Below are 14,191 nucleotides of genomic sequence, written 5' to 3'. Positions count from 1 at the left end.
CACACGCACGCTCCGCCAGCTCGCTATTGGGCTGCACGCCCACACGGGGATTTACGGGACGGCGGCCATTTTCCTCCCCCGCGGCCCCCCCCCCCAAACCCGCTCGCACCGGCTCACGCAGTGCAGGTCGCCATTTTGTTTTATTGTCGCTCTTCCCGTTACAGCGCGTCAAAGTCGGCGGCCCCGCCCCGGTCGCCATGGCGACGGGACACGCCGAGGGCTGCGTCGCCATGGCGACGAGACAAGCCCAGGGCTGTGTCACCATGGCGACGTGACAAGCCCAGGACTCTGTTGTCAGGGTGACAGGACAGGCCCAGGGCTGCGTTGCAATGGCGACGGGAGCAGGCCCAGGGCTGCGTCTCCATGGCAACAAGAACAGGCCCAGGGCTGCGTCGCCACGGTGACAAGACAGGCCCAGGGCTGCGTCACCACGGTGACAAGACAGGCCCAGGGCTGCGTCGCCATGGCGATGACAGAGGCCCAGGGCTGCGTCGCCATGGCAACAGGAGCAGGCCCAGGGCTGCGTTGCCACGGTGACAAGACAGGCCCAGGGCTGCGTCGCCATGGCGACAGGAGCAGGCCCAGGGCTGCGGCCTAGGCCTCCTCCCCGCTGTCATGGCCGCCGGCCCCACGCCCGGCCCCACTCTCCTCTGCTGCCCCCGACAGGAAGTCCCGCCTCTCCACCCCCACAGCCCCGCCCACAGATCCCGAAGCCCCGCCCCCTGCCTTTAGCCCCACCCCCCAGCTAATACTGCCTTGGCTGTGCGCCCCCCCCCCCCGCCAAAACCCAGCTGCAACTGGACCCATCCCAGTTCCTAACTGGGACAGCTGCCGGCGGCCCAATACTGACAAATTTGACCCCCCCCCCAGCTAAAAAAACAAAAAAAAATCCTTAATTAGGTAAAAAAAAACCTCGTTAAGGAACATCCCCCCCCAGCTGCTAGAAAAAGCTACAAAATGGGGGGGGGGGGTAAAGCTGTGCCCCCCCCCACACCCAAACACCCCCCCCGCTCCAGGGACCAGGGTGGGGGGGGGAACAGCGTCCTCGTGCCCCCCCCCGCTGCCGCCCCCCCCCGTCCTGCCCCACCGGGGGGGGGGTGGGTCACGGTTCGGGTCCGGCCCCCACTTCGCCGGGGGGGTCCCAGCCCCCCCAGCCCCCGGGTTACCGCCGGCAGGACTCGTCTGGTGGGGGGGGAAACGGGGGGGGGTGTCAGGACCCTGGCGGCCAAGACCCCCCTGCACCCATGCTCTGTCCCCCACCCAACCCCTATTGCCCCCCCAGGACCCCTACTGTTCCTCCCAGGACCCCTATTGCCCCCCCAAGGCCCTTATTGTCCCTCCAAGGCCCCTATTCCCCCCCCAGGACCCCAATTGCCCCTACCCGGACCCCTATCGCCCCCCCCCAAGGCCCTTATTACCCCCCTCAGGACCCCTATTCCCCCCCAGGGCCCCCATTGCCCCCCACAAGGCCCTTATTGCCCCCCCAGACCGCTATTCCCCCCCCCAAGACCCCAATTGCCCCTACCCGGACCCCTATTGCCCCTCCAAGGCCCTTATTGCCCCCCCAGGATCCCTATTGCCCCCCATAAGGCCCTTATTGCCCCCTCCAAGCCCTTACTGCCACCCCAAGGACCCCTATTGCCCCCCCAGGACCCCCATTGCCCCCCACAAGGCCCTTATTGCCCCCCAGGACCCCTATCACCCTCTCCAAGGCCCTTATTATCCCCTCAAGGACCCCTATTCTCCCCCCCAGGACCCCAATTGCCCCTACCTGGACCCCTATTGCCCCCCCAAGGCCGTTATTGCCCCCCCCCAGGACCCCTATTGCCCCCCATTAGGCCCTTATTCCCCCTCCAGGACCCCAATTGCCCCTACTCAGACCCCTATTGCCCCCCCAAGGCCCTTATTGCCCCCCCAGGACCCCTATTGCCCCCCATAAGGCCCCTATTGCCCCCCCAGGACCTCTACTCCCCCCCCCCAGGACCCATGGGTCCACCCCCCCCCCACCCGGGGGGACCCAGGTGTCCGGGGTGGGGGGAACCACTCACCGACGAGCAGGGTGCGGGCGCGCAGCCCCCCAGGCAGCCCGCGGCCCGGGGGGGGCTCGTCGTCCTCGTCGTCGTCGTCGGGTGCCGGGGGGGGGCCCGGGGCGGGCGGCTCCTCGGGGGGCCCCCAGGCCGCCATGGCCGCCCCCTCCGAGGGGTAGCAGAAGGTGCGCTCCAGCTCCCGCTCGCTGAACCAGATCTTCAGCTGCCCGGGGTGGGGGGGAACATGGGGGGGGTGACGTGGGGGTGGGGGCACCGCGGGCGGGGGGACATCATGGGGGGTGGCATGGGGAGACCCCGGGCACAGGGACACTGTGGGGACATCTCGGGGGGTGGCATGTGGACATCATGGGCATGGAGGCACCATGGGGACATCTCAGGGGGTGGCATGGGGACACCATGGGGACATCTCCAGGGGGTGGCATGGGGACACCATGGGCATGGAGACACCATGGGGACATCTCCAGGGGGTGGCATGGGGACACCATGGGGACATCTCCAGGGGGTGGCATGGGGACACCATGGGCATGGAAACACCTTGGGGACATCTCAGGGGACACCATGGGGACACCCTGGGGATGGGGACATCCTAGGGATGGAGACACCATGGGGACGAGACACTATGGGGATGGAGGCACCGTGGGGACATCTTGAGGGTGGCATGGGGACACCCTGGGGATGGAGACACCATGGGGACGAGACACTATGGGGATGGAGGCACCGTGGGGACATCTTGAGGGTGGCATGGGGACACCCTGGGGATGGAGACACCATGGGGACAAGACACTATGGGGATGGAGACACTGTGGGGACATCTTGAGGGTGGCATGGGGACACCCTGGGGATGGAGACACCATGGGGACAAGACACTATGGGGATGGAGGCACTGTGGGGACATCTTGAGGGTGGCATGGGGACACCCTGGGCACAGAGACACCATGGGGATGGGGGGGGGACACACCGGGCACAGGGACACCATGGGGACACCCTGGGGATGGAGACACCATGGGGGCATCTTGGGGGTGGCATGAGGACCCCCCAGGCACGGGGACGCTGCCGGCAAGGTGACAACGTGATGCCCCCAGTGTCCCCCCCCCCATCCCGGACCACGGCCTGGGGTTCCCATAGCAATTAATCCACCTCCCTGGCTTAATCGCAATTAACGGGAGCCTATTAACGAGCGGGGGAGGGGGTCACGCGGCCCCGACGAGTGCAGGGTGGTGGGGGAGGGGCGGGGAAGCAGGGGGCCCAGGCGTCCGGGCAGCCCCGCCCACCCCCCCCCGCAGGAACCGCTTCCTGCCCCCCTTCCCCCCCCAAGTTCCTGTTTTCGGGGCACCCCAGAGGATTCTGGGTGCTATGGGGGGGGAGCAGGGTGCCCCCCCCCTCACCCCGCTCCACCCGCCCCACGGCTGCAGAGGGGCCCAGGCGTCCGGCCCCAACCCCCCCCCCCCCCAACTCCACTCCAACCACCCGGCTGCGGCGTGGGGCGAGGGGCCCAGGCGTCCGGGCCGGGTAACGGCCACCAGCTTCCTCCGGGCGGGCGGGAGCCGGGAACGGAAGCGGCGGCGAGGGCCCAGGCGTCCGGGTGCCCAACCTCCCCCCTCCCCGGCCCTGCTCTCACCCCCCCCCTTCAAGCTGAGGGGACCCAGGCATCTGGGGGTGGGACGGGGGGGGGAAGGGATGGTGGAAAGGGATGGGGACAAGGATGGGGGTCCAGAAGGTGACGGGGTCGAGGGATGAGGTCCAGGAGGTGACAGGGGACAAGGGACAAGGATGGGGGTCCAGGAAGTGAGGACGAGGGATGAGGTCCAGCAGGTGACAGGGGACAAGGATGGGGGTCCAGCAGGTGAGGACGAGGGATGAGGTCCAGCAGGTGACAGGGGATGAGGGATGAGGTCCAGGAGGTGACAGGGGACAAGGATGGGGGTCCAGGAGGTGACAGGGTCGAGGGATGAGGTCCAGGAGGTGACAGGGGACAAGGGACAAGGATGGGGGTCCAGGAGGTGAGGACGAGGGATGAGGTCCAGCAGGTGACAGGGGACAAGGATGGGGGTCCAGCAGGTGAGGACGAGGGATGAGGTCCAGCAGGTGACAGGGGATGAGGGATGAGGTCCAGGAGGTGACAGGGGACAAAGATGGGGGTCCAGGAGGTGATGGGGTTGAGGGATGAGGTCCAGGAGGTGACAGGGGACAAGGGACAAGGATTGGGGTCCAGGAGGTGAGGACGAGGGATGAGGTCCAGCAGGTGACAGGGGATGAGGGATGAGGTCCAGGAGGTGACAGGGGACGAGGGGACAAGGATTGGGGTCCAGGAGGTGAGGACGAGGGATGAGGTCCAGCAGGTGACAGGGGATGAGGGATGAGGTCCAGGAGGTGACAGGGGACGAGGGGACAAGGATGGGGTCCAGGAGGTGAGGACGAGGGATGAGGTCCAGCAGGTGACAGGGGATGAGGGATGAGGTCCAGGAGGTGACAGGGGACGAGGGGACAAGGATGGGGTCCAGGAGGTGAGGACGAGGGATGAGGTCCAGCAGGTGACAGGGGATGAGGGATGAGGTCCAGGAGGTGACAGGGGATGAGGGGACAAGAATGGGGGTCCAGGAGGTGACAGGGGACAAGGATGGGGGTCCAGGAGGTAAGGATGAGGGATGAGGTCCAGGAGGTGACAGGGGACAAGGAGGGGGGTCCAGGAGGTGTTGGGGACAAGGAGGGGGGTCCAGGAGGTGACAGGGGACAAGGGACAAGGAGGGGGGTCCAGGAGGTGAGGACGAGGGATGAGGTCCAGCAGGTGAAAGGGGACGAGGGATGAGGTCCAGGAGATGAGGATGAGGGATGAGGTCCAGGAGGTGATGGGGACAAAGATGGGGGTCCAAGAGATGAGGACGAGGGACAAAGTCCAGCAGGTGACGGGGACAAGGGACAAGGATGGGGGCCCAGGAAGGGAGAGGGGACAAGGACGGTGGTCCTGGAGATGAGGACCAGAGACGGGGGACAAGGATAAGCGGTCTAGGAGAGGACAGGGGACAGGGACGGTGGTCCAGGAGAGGACAGGGATGAGGTACAGGGATAGAGATGGTGGAAAGGGACAAGGACAAGGATGGGGGTCCAGGAGGTGAGAACAAGGGTCAGAAGGGTCCAGGATGGGACAGGGATGGGGACATCCAGGAGGGGAAAAGAGAGAGGGTGGATCTGGGGGACTTCAGGGGACCTAGTGGGGACATGAGGGGACATAGGGGACCTAGGGAAGACACCATGGACCACAGGAGGACATGGGACGATGTGGGAGGGATCTGGGGGGCTTCAGGAGACCTAGTGGGGATACGCGTGGACATGGACCACAAGGGGACACGGAGTAACGTGGGATGGATCTGGGGGGCTTCAGAAGACCTGGTGGGGACACGAGGGGACATCATAGACCACAGGGCAACACGGGGTGACGTGGGATGGATCTGGGGGGCTTCAGGAGACCTGGTGGGGACACGAGGGGACATCATAGACCACAGGGCAACACGGGGTGACGTGGGATGGATCTGGGGGGCTTCAGGAGACCTGGTGGGGACACAAGGGGACATCATAGACCACAGGGCAACACGGGGTGACGTGGGATGGATCTGGGGGGCTTCAGAAGACCTGGTGGGGACACGAGGGGACATCATAGACCACAGGGCAACACGGGGTGACGTGGGATGGATCTGGGGGGCTTCAGGAGACCTGGTGGGGACACGAGGGGTCACAGAGGAGCTGGGGAGGACACCGTGGGCCGCGGGGGCGACGTGGGATGGACCTGGGGACAGCCGGGGGGAGCCAGGGGGGCCCTACCTTCTTGCGGTGGGGGTCGTTCTTGGCCAGGCAGGAGCGGGGCAGGGCCAGGTAGCCGCCGATGACCTGGATCTCCTCGGCCGTGGGGTAGCGCTTCTTGGGGGGTCCCGGGGGGGCGGTGGGGGGAGCGGGGGGGGCAGGGGGTCCCCCGTCGAGGCCGTTGGCCACCCCCCGCCGGGGCCGCACCGTGATGGTGTTGCCGCTGCGCCGCTGCAAGGCCGGGTGGGCCAGGGCCGGGGGGGGCCCGGGCTCGCGGCGGGGCGCCCCACGCATGGCGGCCGGCGCCGCGCCGCCGTCCCCCGGGGCCGCCCCGAGGCCGTGGGAGGGGCCTGGGCCCGCCCCCACTTCCCCCCGCGCCCCGCCGCCCACCTCGGCCCAACCCCGGCCGGGTGTCATGGCCGCCCCACGGCTCTCAGCCGTTCCGGGTGTCATGGCCGCCCCACGGCCCTCAGCCGTCCCTGGGGTCGTGGTTGACCCCTGGCCCTCAACCATCCCTGGGGTCGTGGTTGACCCCCGGCTCTCGACCACCTCTGGGGTCACGGTTGACCCATGGCCCTCGGCCATCCCTGAGGTCACGGTTGACCCATGGACCTTGACCACCTCTGGGGTCACGGTTGACCCCCGGCCCTCGGCCGTCCCTGGGGTCGTGGTTGACCCACAGCTCTCGACCATCTTTGGGGTCATGGTTGACCCCCGGCCCTCGGCCACCTCTGGGGTCACGGTTGACTCATGGCCCTTGACCACTTCTGGGGTCACGGTTGACCCCCGGCCCTCGGCCACTTTCCAGCTCCTGACCACCCCCGGCCCCTCGACCAGCCCCGCGCTCGCGGCGGCCCCACGGCCCTCGAGGCTCCTCCAGCTCCTGACTGTCCCCAGCTCCTTCTTGACCGTCCCACGGCCCTTGGTGGCCTCCAGGTCCTCGACCGTCCCACAGCCCTCGACCGTCCCACAGCCCCTGGTGGCCTCCAGGTCCTCAGCAGTCCTAGAGCCCTCAACTATCCCATGGCCCTTGGTGGCCTTCAGGTCCTCAGCGGTCCTAGAGCCCTCAACTATCCCATGGCCCTTGGTGGCCTCCAGGTTCCCAGCCATCCCATGGCCCTCAACCATATCATGGCCCTTGCTGGCCCCCAGGTCCTTGACCATCCCACAGCCCTTGCTGGCCTCCAGGTCCTCGACCATCCCATGGCCCCTGACTGTTCCATGACCCTTGGTAGCCTCCAGGTCCTCAACCATCCCATGGCCCTTGGTGGCCTCCAAGTCCTTGACTATGCCATGGCCCTTGGTGGCCTCCAAGTCCTCCATGCTCCTACAGCCCTCAACCATCCCACGACCCTTGTTGGCCTCCAGGTCCTCTACAGTCCTACAGCCCTTGACCATCCCATGGTCCTTGATGGCCTCCAGGTCCTCCACAGGCCTACAGCCCTCAACCATCCCACGACCCTTGACAACCTCCAGATCCTCAACCATCCCACGACCCTTGTTGGCCCCCAGGTCCTCTACGCTCCTACAGCCCTTAACCATCCCATGGTCCTTGATGGCCTCCAGGTCCTCCACAGTCCTACAGCCCTCAACCATCCCACGACCCTTGACGGCCTCCAGGTCCTCAACCATCCCACCACCCTTGTTGGCCTCCAGGTCCTCAACCATCCCACCACCCTTGACAGCCCCCAGATCCTCGACCGTCCCCTGACCCTCAGACGTCCTCCAGGTCCCGGCGGCCCGGCCGCAGGCCGAGTCCCCCCGCCGGGTGCCGGGGGGCGCCGTCGCCTCGGGGAGGTTTTCGGTGCTGAGCGAGCGAGGCGGAGGCGGCCGGCCCGAGAAGCGGCTGAGCAAACGGCTGACGCGGCCCCGGGCCGGCGCCGGTTCCTGGGCTTCCCGGGGAGGGGTCCCGCAGCTCTCCAGGGCTTCGGCGCTGCGGCTCAGCCCCGGGGCCAAGCCGGGCGGCTCCGGCGCGGCCTCGGCCCCGGCTCCCGCCTTGGCCCGCCGGCGCTCCAGCAGCTCCCGCTTCCAGGCCGGCATCTGGGCGGCTCGGTCCCGCTGCTCGCGCTCCCGCCGCCGCGTCGCCTCCTCCTCCCGCCGCCGGCGCTCCAGCAGCTGCAGCTTCCAGCCCGGCACCGCCATGGCCCGGCCGCCCCGCGGGGCGCTGCGGCGGGGACGGGACGGGACTGAGCTGCTTGTTGGGGCGGGCGGGGGGGAATGGCCACCATCCCCGTCTACCCGTCCGGCAGGGGGCCCAGGTGGCCGGGAGGGGCCCAGGTGTCCGGGGAAGTCTGGGAGGGGCCCAGGTGGCCGGGAGGGGCCCAGGTGTCCGGGGAGGTCTGGGAGGGGCCCAGGTGGCCGGGGAGGGGCCCAGGTGGCCGGGGAGGTCTGGGAGGGGCCCAGGTGGCCTGGGAGGGGCCCAGGTGGCCGGGGAGGGGCCTGGGAGGGGCCCAGGCCTTTGGGAGGTCTGGGAGGGGCCCAGGCATCCGGGGAGGTTAGGAAGGGGCCCAGGTGTTCGGGAGGGGCCCAGGTGTCCAGGAGGTCCAGGAGTGGCCCAGGTGTCCAGGAGGTCCGTTAGGGACCCAGGCAGCAGGGGAGGGGCCCAGGCGTCCGGGAGGGGGCCCAGGCGTCCGGGAGGTCCGTTAGGGACCCGGGGCGGCCGGGGAGGGGCCCAGGCGTCCGGCAGGTCCGTTAGGGACCCGGGGCGGCCGGGGCGGGGGCCCAGGCGTCCGGCAGGTCCGTTAGGGACCCGGGGCGGCCGGGGCGGGGGCCCAGGCGTCCGGCAGGTCCGTTAGGGACCCGGGGCGGCCGGGGCGGGGGCCCAGGCGTCCGGCAGGTCCGTTAGGGACCCGGGGCGGCCGGGGCGGGGGCCCAGGCGTCCGGCAGGTCCGTTAGGGACCCGGGGCGGCCGGGGCGGGGGCCCAGGCGTCCGGCAGGTCCGTTAGGGACCCGGGGCGGCCGGGGCGGGGGCCCAGGCGTCCGGCAGGTCCGTTAGGGACCCGGGGCGGCCGGGGCGGGGGCCCAGGCGTCCGGCAGGTCCGTTAGGGACCCGGGGCGGCCGGGGCGGGGGCCCAGGCGTCCGGCAGGTCCGTTAGGGACCCGGGGCGGCCGGGGCGGGGGCCCAGGCGTCCGGCAGGTCCGTTAGGGACCCGGGGCGGCCGGGGCGGGGGCCCAGGCGTCCGGCAGGTCCGTTAGGGACCCGGGGCGGCCGGGGCGGGGGCCCAGGCGTCCGGCAGGTCCGTTAGGGACCCGGGGCGGCCGGGGCGGGGGCCCAGGCGTCCGGCAGGTCCGTTAGGGACCCGGGGCGGCCGGGGCGGGGGCCCAGGCGTCCGGCAGGTCCGTTAGGGACCCGGGGCGGCCGGGGCGGGGGCCCAGGCGTCCGGCAGGTCCGTTAGGGACCCGGGGCGGCCGGGGCGGGGGCCCAGGCGTCCGGCAGGTCCGTTAGGGACCCGGGGCGGCCGGGGCGGGGGCCCAGGCGTCCGGGAGGGACCCAGGCGTCCGGGAGGGGATTTCCTCCCACCACCCAGCTGCCTGGGGGGGGGGGGAATCCCGAGGGGGCCCAGGCGTCCTGGGAGGAGCCTCCGCTGGCGCTGGGGTTGACGGAGGGTGCGGGGGGGGCCCAGGCGTCCGGGGGAAGTTGGGGTGGGGGGGGGGAGGGACGGGACACGGAACCCCCCCCCCCACCAAGCTGGGGAGGGGACCCAGGCGTCCGGGAGAACCCCGGCTGGGGAGGGGCCCAGGCGTCCGGGCACCCCAGCCCGGAGCGGGGTGTGGCCGGAGGGGCCCAGGCGTCCGGCCGGGCGGCTCCTTTTGTTGGGCAAGGGCGGGGATGGGGGGGGGGGAGGCAATCACAGCCCCCCACTCCCCGCAGGGGCCCAGGCGTCCGAGCCGGGGGGAGGGGGAGGGGGGGGTTACTCACCCCGGGAAGCAGCGGGGCCCAGGCGTCCGGCGGCGCTCCGACCCCGGAGGGACCCAGGCGTCCGAGGCGATGGCGTTGGGGGGGGGGGGGGATAAAAGCGGCTTTTGTCGCCGGGTGGGGAGGGGAGGGGGGGGGCAGGAGGGGCCCAGGCGTCCGGGCGGGGCCCCCCCTTTGTTACCCGCCCGGCGGGGGCTCGCAGGGACCCAGGCGTCCGAGCGGGCTTGGGGGGGGGGGCGGGGGGGGAAGCGGGGGGGGGGGCGGAGTTAACACCGAAAAATCCGCCCGGGGCCCAGGCGTCCGGGAGGTTGTTGTGGGGGGGGGGGGGCCCAGGCGTCCGGGCACTGCTGGGGGAAGGGGGCCCAGGCGTCCGGGAGTGCCCCCCCCCTCCACCCCGGCTTGGGGGGGGGGGTCTTTGTGTACCGAAAAGGGAGGGGGGGGAGAGGAAGAGTGAGGGGCGGGGCTTATTCAGGGGGCGGGGCCAAGAGGGGGCGGGGCCAAATAGGGGAGTTATTGTAGGGTCGCGCCCCCCCCCCCCCACCAGCGCCGCCTCGTGGCCACCGGGTGCCAGCGCGGCCCGGACGCCTGGGCCCCCTGGCCGGGACCCCCCCCCAACCCCCCCCCCGGTCGCTGGGATCCACCGGGATCCGCTTGGGCACTGGGATCTACTGGGATCCACTGGGATCCCCCCCCCCCCACGCCGACACAGGCGGCTCCCGCGTAATTAGCGTAATTAGCGGCGCCAGCGTTAATCACCCGCTTCCGGGGGGGGGGAGGGAAGGGGCCCAGGCGTCCGGGCGCGGGTGGGAAGGGGAGCGGGGCCCAGGCGTCCTGGGTCCCCACCCTGACCTCCGCCGCCCTTCCCGCCCCAGGGGACCCAGGCGTCCGGGCCCACGCCCGCTCCCGCCCCACCCCCGCGCCAGGGAGGGCCCAGGAGTCCCCGGAGCCGCCCTGACCCCGATCCCCGTCCCGGGCAGGGCCCAGGCGTCCGGGTGACCCCTGACCTCCATTTCGAGAGAGGGCCCAGGCGTCCGGGTGACCCCTGACCTCCATTTCGAGAGAGGGCCCAGGCGTCCGGGCGCCCCTCTGACCCCCCCCAACCCCCGGGGAGGGCCCAGGCGTCCGGGCGCCCCTCTGAACCCCCCCAACCCCAGGAGGGCCCAGGCGTCCGGGCGCCCCTCTGACCCCCCCCCAACCCCAGGGAGGGCCCAGGCGTCCGGGCGCCCCTCTGAACCCCCCCAACCCCCGGGAGGGCCCAGGCGTCCGGATGCCCCTCTGACCCCCCCAACCCCAGGGAGGGCCCAGGCGTCCGGGCGCCCCTCTGAACCCCCCCACCCCAGGGAGGGCCCAGGCGTCCGGGCGCCCCTCTGAACCCCCCCAACCCTGGGGAGGGCCCAGGCGTCCGGGCACCCCTCTGACCCCCCCCAACCCCCGGGAGGGCCCAGGCGTCCGGGCACCCCTCTGACCCCCCCCCCCAACCCCGGGGAGGGCCCAGGCGTCCGGGCACCCCTCTGACCCCCCCCACCCCAGGAAGGGCCCAGGCGTCCGGGCGCCCCTCTGACCCCCCCAACCCTGGGGAGGGCCCAGGCGTCCGGGCACCCCTCTGACCCCCCCCACCCCAGGAAGGGCCCAGGCGTCCGGGCACCCCTCTGACCCCCCCCCCAACCCCAGGGAGGGCCCAGGCGTCCGGGCGCCCCGCTGAACCCCCCCAACCCCAGGGAGGGCCCAGGCGTCCGGGTGACCCTCTGAACCCCCCCCACCTCGGGGAGGGCCCAGGCGTCCGGGCGCCCCTCTGAACCCCCCCAACCCCGGGGAGGGCCCAGGCGTCCGGGCGCCCTTCTGACCCCCACCAACCCCCAGGAGGGCCCAGGCGTCCGGATGCCCCTCTGACCCCCCCAACCCCAGGGAGGGCCCAGGCGTCCGGGTGCCCCTCTGACCCCCCCCAACCCCCGGGAGGGCCCAGGCGTCCGGATGCCCCTCTGACCCCCCCCAACCCCCGGGAGGGCCCAGGCGTCCGGGTGCCCCTCTGACCCCCCCCAACCCCAGGGAGGGCCCAGGCGTCCGGGTGCCCCTCTGACCCCCCCCCAACCCCCGGGAGGGCCCAGGCGTCCGGGCGCCCCTCTGCCCCCCCCAACCCCCGGGAGGGCCCAGGCGTCCGGATGCCCCGCTGAACCCCCCCAACCCCAGGGAGGGCCCAGGCGTCCGGGCGCCCTTCTGACCCCCACCAACCCCCGGGAGGGCCCAGGCGTCCGGATGCCCCTCTGACCCCCCCAACCCCAGGGAGGGCCCAGGCATCCGGGCGCCCCTCTGACCCCCCCCACCCCAGGGAGGGCCCAGGCGTCCGGATGCTCCTCTGACCCCCCCCAACCCCCGGGAGGGCCCAGGCGTCCGGGTGCCCCTCTGACCCCCCCCAACCCCAGGGAGGGCCCAGGCGTCCGGGTGCCCCTCTGACCCCCCCCCAACCCCCGGGAGGGCCCAGGCGTCCGGGCGCCCCTCTGCCCCCCCCAACCCCCGGGAGGGCCCAGGCGTCCGGATGCCCCTCTGACCCCCCCAACCCCAGGGAGGGCCCAGGCATCCGGGCGCCCCGCTGAACCCCCCCAGCCCCCGGGAGGGCCCAGGCGTCCGGGCGCCCCGCTGAACCCCCCCAACCCCAGGGAGGGCCCAGGCGTCCGGGTGACCCTCTGAACCCCCCCCACCTCGGGGAGGGCCCAGGCGTCCGGGTGCCCCTCTGAACCCCCCCAACCCCGGGGAGGGCCCAGGCGTCCGGGCGCCCCTCTGACCCCCACCAACCCCCGGGAGGGCCCAGGCGTCCGGGCGCCCCTCTGCCCCCCCCAACCCCCGGGAGGGCCCAGGCGTCCGGGCGCCCCTCTGACCCTCCCCAACCCCAGGGAGGGCCCAGGCGTCCGGGCGCCCCTCTGCCCCCCCCAACCCCCGGGAGGGCCCAGGCGTCCGGGCCGCCCTGCCAAGCGGGTCAATCCCGGTGACTCAGAGGCTTAGCGCAGGCGGGGCCGGTCCCCGTCCCCGTGTCCCCGACGTCCCCTCCCCGGGCGGTGGCACCCCGGGGCGCCCCACCCCGGCCCCGGCCCCTATTTAGGGCCCTCCCGGACGGCGCCGGGTCCCCGACGTCCCCGATGTCGCCGGCGGCCATGGCCGGTCCCCGGCTGCCCGCCGCCCTCGGGCTCCTGCTGCTCTGCCTGCGCCTCCCAGGTGCGATTTTGGAGGGGAGGGGGGGGACGGGCTGGGGGACCCCCCCCAGTTACCCCTGTGACACCCCCGCTTGGCCCCGACCCCCCAGAGCCACCCCGAGGGGCCCAGGCGTCCAGGTGCCTCGCCTCGAGGGGCCCAGGCGTCCGGGTGCCTCACCCCGAGGGGCCCAGGCGTCCAGGTGCTTCACCTCGAGGGGCCCAGGCGTCCGGGTTCCCCTATCCTGAGGGGCCCAGGCGTCCAGGTGCCTCACCCCGAGGGGCCCAGGCGTCCGGGTGCTTCGCCTCGAGGGGCCCAGGCGTCCGGGTTCCCCTATCCTGAGGGGCCCAGGCGTCCAGGTGCCTCACCCCGAGGGGCCCAGGCGTCCGGGTGCTTCGCCTCGAGGGGCCCAGGCGTCCGGGTTCCCCTATCCTGAGGGGCCCAGGCGTCCGGGTGCCTCACCCCGAGGGGCCCAGGCGTCCAGGTGCTTCGCCTCGAGGGGCCCAGGCGTCCGGGTTCCCCTATCCTGAGGGGCCCAGGCGTCCGGGTGCCTCACCCCGAGGGGCCCAGGCGTCCAGACTCCCTCACCCCGAGGGACCCAGGTGTCCAGGTGCCCCACCCCACCCCGAGGGGCCCAGGCGTCCGGGTTTCCCCCACCTGGAGGGGCCTAGGTGTCTGGGCTCCCCCCACCCCGAGGGGCCCAGGCATCCGGGCTCCCCACCCTGAGGGGCCCAGGCATCCGGGTGCCTCACCCTGAGGGGCCCAGGCGTCCGGGTTCCCCCCAACCTCGAGGGGCCCAAGTGTCCGGGTGCCCCACCCCGAGGGGCCCAGGTGTCCCGGTTCCCCCACCTGGAGGGGCCCAGGCATCCGGGTGCCTCACCCCAAGGGGCCCAGGTGTCCGGGTTCCCCTATCCCAAGGGGCCCAGGCATCCAGACTCCCCCCCACCCCGAGGGGCCCAGGCGTCTGGGTTCCCCCACCCCGAGGAGCCCAGGCGTCCGGGCTCCCTGACGCCCTCCCCCCCCAAACTTTGCCCCCAGGAGCCTCCTGCGGCTGCGAGCCGGGTGGCGCCCGCTTGGCCCCGCTGCCGGCCGGCGTGGATCCCTGCAAGGATCCCACCGGATTCCTCAGCCCCCAGATGGGCGGGGGGGGCGCGGGATCCTACGGCGCCGGAGCGGGATCCTACGGAGGCGGAGCGGGATCCTACGGAGGTGGAGCGGGATCCTACGGACCGCCGGGATCCTACGGAGG

The 14,191-nt window shown here is 72.3% G+C and overlaps 1 protein-coding gene across 1 annotated transcript; it reads right to left on the bottom strand.

Annotated features, from left to right (window-relative positions):
* Positions 1-121: 121 nt before the first annotated feature.
* Positions 122-6,157, bottom strand: PPP1R18 (protein phosphatase 1 regulatory subunit 18). The gene is made up of 3 exons (XM_068923900.1): positions 5,865-6,157; positions 2,049-2,250; positions 122-1,182 (listed from the first exon to the last, which is right to left on the bottom strand). Exons 1-3 carry the CDS (start codon positions 6,135-6,137, stop codon positions 1,163-1,165), a joined length of 495 nt encoding a protein of 164 aa, XP_068780001.1. The 5' UTR covers positions 6,138-6,157; the 3' UTR covers positions 122-1,162.
* Positions 6,158-14,191: the final 8,034 nt, after the last annotated feature.

The sequence above is a fragment of the Struthio camelus genome, chromosome 36, assembly GCF_040807025.1.
Source record: "Struthio camelus isolate bStrCam1 chromosome 36, bStrCam1.hap1, whole genome shotgun sequence".
Classification (NCBI taxonomy): Eukaryota; Metazoa; Chordata; class Aves; order Struthioniformes; family Struthionidae; genus Struthio; species Struthio camelus.
This window is presented reverse-complemented; position numbering and strand designations above follow the sequence as displayed.